The sequence below is a fragment of the Otolemur garnettii genome, unplaced genomic scaffold, assembly GCF_000181295.1.
Source record: "Otolemur garnettii isolate 467f Iridium unplaced genomic scaffold, OtoGar3 scaffold00017, whole genome shotgun sequence".
NCBI lineage: Eukaryota > Metazoa > Chordata > Mammalia > Primates > Galagidae > Otolemur > Otolemur garnettii.
In genome coordinates, this window is record NW_003852412.1 from 7,463,774 (window position 1) to 7,469,773 (window position 6,000).

A 6,000-nucleotide genomic window follows, 5' to 3' on the forward strand; every position below is an offset into this window, starting at 1 on the left:
TGGCATTCCTTGGCAGTCTTTTTTTTTTCCATTCAGAGTATTTTTTTATTAACTTACATAATGCAAGAAAAAAATAATATAAAGGGTAATACATTTATACTCTTTATTTTTTTTACTATATTCACTTTAACATTTGCATTCTCTTTGTACTACAGTATGTGTGTATGTACATGTGTCTATATAAGAATGTATAATTTTTTTGATCCTTTTGAGCACATATTAAATATCTTATAGCTTTTTATCCCAGAATACTTATAGTTCAAAAAAATAGGAATATCCCCCTATTTAAAACAGAAAAGTATACTCAGAGATGTGTCCTTCATAGGTAACCAGCTTTGTTGTATTCTGATTATGCTTCCAGTAACGATTTTTCCATAAGGATAGATACATGCATATTTTCTTATTTTCTCTTATTAAGCGTTGTCATACTATGTATGTTCTTTACTACTTAGCTTGTTTCAGTTAGCAGTATTTCTAGAAATCACTGCATATGAGTTCATAGAAACTCTTCTCTCATTCCTTTATAGCTTTATAGTACAGTTACCTCAGTATCTTTGGGGCATTAGTTCCAGAATTCCCCCCTTGGATACCAAAATCTTTAGATGCTCAAGTCCCTTATATAAAATGCTGAAGTATCTGCATATAATCTAAACATATCAGGCGGTGCCTGTGGCTCATATCGGGCAATGCCTGTGGCTCAAAAGGGTAGGGCGCCAGCTCCATATGCCGGAGGTGGCAGGTTCAAACCCAGCCCTGCCCCCCCCCCAAAAAAAATCCTCCTATATACTTTAAATAATTTCTGCAGTACTTGTAATATCTATAACAAAATAAATGTTATAGTATTGGTTTTAATTTGTATTATTTTATTGTTGTATTAGAATTTTGGGGTTTTTTAGAATATTTTCGGTATAGTTGGTTGGTTGAATCCACAAATATGGAAGCTGTGGATGTAGAGGGCCAGGTATACCCCATTCTGTCTATGTACCATACTTATTCAGCTGTACTTGGACATTTAGGTAACTTCCATTAATTTCAAGTTATAAATAATCTTTCACTAACAACCTTGTGCACACTTATTTTTCAATAGTTGGAGGTGTGTCCTCAGGGAAAATTTCTAGAAGGTGAGATTCCTGGATAGAAGGGTAAATACACATGTGTAAGTTTGTAACATAATTGTCAAATTTCTCTCTGTAGAGATTGTACCATTTTGTATTTATATGAACAAAGTATGAATGAGTGTGTGCGATTGCACGCATCTTCTCTTTCAGAGTATGTTTTCAAGCTTTTGAATTTGTTATCTTAGTGTAGTTTGAATTTTCTTGGAAGTCTTTTTTTGTTTGTTTTTTGGTTCTTGGTCTGTGTTTCCAGTTACTTAAGTCCTTTCACTTCACCATACCCCATCCCCAGACACAGTTTTGCTCTTTTATTTCTTCACTTTGAAGATTTGAGTGAAAAATTGGTTATCCACAAAACTGCTGGCATTTCTGTGCAAACACTTACTTTCTTCCTTTTACTTTATTCCTAGCTTCTTAAGAACAGAGGCTTCCTTGTCTTAGTTTGTCTTTACTCTTAGAAGACCTTTTTATATCCTTTTCCCATTTTATCTCCTCTGATTTCTGAAATATCTGTATTTATTGGCTCTTCTGCTTTTAGTTATGCCCAGTTTCCTTCAGTGTGACAGAAACTTTTCCTAAATACCTGAACTGAATGTCTGTGTTGCTGTTTCTGTGTCTGTTATTTTTCTTTTGCAATGCTCTTTCCACCTATGGGAATTTTGTAATGTGAATGGAAAGCTACTTGAAGCTGTTAAAATGCTTTGAAACCAATTTTTGTCTGAATTGTACTATTTTGCAACTTCTGTTTTTTTTGTACTTCCAGTTAGACTATTTAAATTTTTATTACATGTAATACTATCATGGTCTCTCATGTTGGGGCTGTCTCTCATCAGTTAGCCCTAACAAGTTTGTATAGCTAATCCTGCCTATCCATTTTCCCTACTTAAGTTCTAGAATAATATAATTTTATTTGAGTATTTTCATATACATCTCTAAGACATCACAATACCATCACACCTGATGATAATTTATAGTAACACTTCAGTATTTTCAAATAATCATTCAGTATTTATATTTATCAGTATCTCTTGGTGTCACTTTTATTACAGTTTGTTTGAATTTGTTGATAAATCTTTTATGTTCTCTTGATCTGTGGGTTCCCCTTCCCTCCCTTCCTGTCTATTTAGCTTTCTAATAGCTTTTTCTCTATTATTTTTATTTGTTGAAAAGATAGTTTGTTTTGCAGTTTCCTTTAGTCTGGATTTTGCTGTTTGTATTCTCATACTTTCTTTTATAGTGTACTTCTTTAGGTAAAGAATACACAGTGATATTTGGATCTAGAGACTTGATCATATTCAGGTTCTAGTATTTTGGTTTTGTTAACGTTTGTCAAAGCTCCTTCTCTCATGAGACACATGACGTCTGATTGTCACTCTTGAGAGGGTGCTGTGTCTTAGTTTCATTAGCTCAGCAAGACTTAGTGGCACTAGAAGTTCTATTTCCTTAGGGCTTCTTTTAGCAGTATGAATATTTAGCTTGTTAAGTATTTAATCACTTTTTAAATCACTTGATGGTGCTTTTGAAAATTACATATTATTCCAGATTCATAACAGTGTAGATTTTGAGCATTGTGAATTGGTCATCAACTTGGCAGTTTCTTGCCCTGAAATTATGAGTTGTGTTTCTCCTGTTTGATTTTGCAGGTCTTTCCTCTTTCAGATATCTGAAGCATGGAGTGTGATTTGAAGCTAATTAATTAAAAAGATATAATTTACCACAATATTAATAACTTTGTTAACCTGTTTATATTTGAAAAAATGTTTTAGTTCCTCAGTAATAGTTAAGGCTGTTTTACTTATCTTTAATAATTTTGCATATTACAGTTGTCATTATAGTAGTTTTTTTTTCTTTTTCCCATAGAACATTCCTGATGTAGATGAAGAAGGCTATAGTATTAAACCGGAAGCAAATCAGAATGATATCCTTTCTTTCTCTGGGTATTTTATGGATTGTGTTAGCATAGTAATAGATGGTTATAATAAAATAATGTATTACTTAAAGTTGCCTCAGATTTTTAGTTAATTGTAATAAAATATGACTCATTCTTCATTTGACATGTTCTTATTAATAGAAGGTAGTAGTTTTGAGTGTTGCCTGTAGCTCAGTGGGTAGAGTGCCAGCCACATACACCCAGGCTGGCAGGTTTGAACCCAGCCCAGGCCAGCTAAAAGACAATGACAACTGCAACAAAAAAATAGCCAGGTGTTGTGGCAGCCGCCTGTAGTCCCAGCTACTTGGGAGGCTGAGGCAAGAGAATTGCTTAACCCAAGAGTTGGAGGTTGCTGTGAGCTGTGACGTCATAGTACTCTACTGAGGGTGACATAATGAGACTCTGTCTCCCAAAAAAAAAAACACATATATATATATATATATGAGTTAGTAGTTTTATTTCCATTAAAGTCTATATTATTGTTAAGATTTTGTTCCTTTTTATAAATGTGTGAAAAAGTGGTTAAATGCCAAAGTAATTTAAAAATTAAATTCTTTAACTGATACTCACATACCAAAGAAAACCATTTCTATTCATCTAGTGATTCTGACTCTGAAGATGAAGAACCAAAGAAGTATAGGATAGAAATCAAGCCTATGCATTCAAATAACTCACATCACACAATGGCTTCTTTAGATGAATTAAAAGTATCTATAGGGAATATAACACTCTCCCCAGCAATATCTGTAAGTAAGAACATGAACAAGTTTGTATTCTTTATATAGAAATCTTTATTTTTCCTACCTCATCTCCCTATGTCTGGTTAACTTTAGGAATAATAAAAAATGAAACCTCACTTAACAGTTGTTAAGCATGTTCAGATGAGGAAATATTTAGTTTATAATTTTTGTGTAGGCAGATAAACTTAATGAGTTTGGCTTAGTTTTGCCTGCTTTTGAAAGTATTGTATAAGAAAGTGAAGATGTAGAAAATTCACTATTTCTGCCATTTTTTATATCTTATAAATAGTGCTATATGTCTCAGGAAGAATTTTGTGAACTAGCAGTGTTAATCTTTTCCTCATCTAATTTTAGAGTTTTCCCATGTCTTGTGGGTCTTATGTAAAAAGGAATGCCATAACAATGAATTTAAATATTAAATTTTATCCTTGCTTTTTTTGTCTGTTACTATACCATTTGTTTTCCCATACTTTTTATACAAGGAAAGGCAAAGATGAGATTTCTTAGTGGTATGGCTAATTCTTCAATTCTAAAATACCATACTTAATAGCTTTTGAGGAATAATAAAACATTACCATAATAAATTTTTCCATTGATATTGTAATATTCTAAGTTCAGAAATGTTGCATTATGGGGGAAAAAGCAAGTCTTAGAATAACAATTAATTATATCTATACATGATCATCATAATTGGTATTAAATTTGTCTTTGGTAATAAGAGAATAACATTAAGACTAATTTTGAATTATAAAGATAATTACTTAAAAATATGGTGTGTATATATATGAAGTAAGAGAGTGTGAATGATTAAAATTTTTTCTTATGTAAGGCCATAACTAATTTTAAAAATATATGTAAATAAATAAAAGCCTGGAGAAATATATGCCAAGGTAGTAGATATCTATCTCTGGGTAGTAAAATGGTTTAAATTTGTCTTTTTTGCCGATCTCTGTCTTTTCTATTGTTTTTAAAACAGTGAGCATGTATTAATTTCATACTCAGAAAATAAGTAATAATCAGAAAAAATGTTAATAGTACTAGATTTGGAAAGATGATATATCTTTTGAGTATTTTTTTTTTACCTAGTTTGCTTAACTTTGCCCTCCAATAAATGTATTTTCAGGTATATATGTTTTAAATATGATTCAGAAGGGAATAGGCAATTATTAGAGCAAGAAAATAGATACTTAAAATTCTAAACTGACTTTTTTTTCCCTTCCATGTACTACTAGAGACACAGTCCAGTAAGTACAAGATTTTGCATCTTTGCCCATTGACTTATCATTGTAATGTTTAAACATTGATTTTTTAAAATATTTGTACTAAATTTTTAGATTGACGAGTTAAAATATCTTGCTTTAGATGTTTTAATATTTTTAAAACATTTTATTGGAAGTTAAAAGTATGTGCTTTTTTCATTGTTAAAAAAAAAGCTACTGAACGTTCTGTATATGTTTTATGTAAATATACTTCATAATTGAGCAAATATCCTAAAAAACAACTTAAAATTAGTTCCAGTATTAACATTTTATCAAAATATTTCATTATTAAGATAAATTATTTGTTTAATTACCTAGTTTTTGCATTTCTATTTTAGGTACAGATGAATCGAAATTCATCTAGTAAGTTTGACATTTAAATTGATTTTTTTACTCTTTTAAAATTTATCACACAATTTGTATATCTTACAGCCTTATGGTAGCTGTAGAAATAAATGATCTTTTCTTGTTTTGAGCCTTAACGACTAGCTATAATTATACTTATTTTAAACAGAAAAAAACTTACCTATATTATTTCTTTTAGAGCTAAGAGATGTACTTTAACTTTTTAATACATGGTTATAGCATTTTTCAGAAATCAACAAAGCCAGAAAGTAACTTCTCATTAAGAATGTTAAACTGTTTCATAGGCTTACTCTTTCTCATGAGCCAGAAGGTATTTATGAGTAATTTTAGCTTTATCTATTTTTAAGTCATATCACAATTAAAATTTATACGGTTTTGAATATAGTAACTTAATTATACTAAACATTGTCTAGGATGTTAATATCCTCTGCAGAATCATGCATTAAAAATAACAAGCGTTGGCTTGGTGCCTATAGCTCAACAGGCTAAGGTGCCAGCCACGTACACCTAAGGTGGTGGGTTCAAATCCAGCCTGGACCCGCCAAACAACAATGACGGCTGCAACCAAAAAAAATAGCCGGGTGTTGTGG

The 6,000-nt window shown here is 31.1% G+C and overlaps 1 protein-coding gene across 2 annotated transcripts in view; it reads left to right on the forward strand.

Moving 5' to 3' along the window:
• The window catches only part of FCHO2 (FCH domain only 2), a 135,879-nt gene that overhangs the window by 89,097 nt on the left and 40,782 nt on the right, over nt 1–6,000 (forward strand). For both annotated transcript variants that reach the window (XM_003785902.2, XM_023510920.1), the window contains exons 12-15: nt 2,976–3,033; nt 3,616–3,791; nt 5,018–5,029; nt 5,383–5,407. In XM_003785902.2, the coding sequence (XP_003785950.1) occupies nt 2,976–3,033; nt 3,616–3,791; nt 5,018–5,029; nt 5,383–5,407 (271 nt within the window). The remainder of the gene's footprint in view (nt 1–2,975; nt 3,034–3,615; nt 3,792–5,017; nt 5,030–5,382; nt 5,408–6,000) is intronic.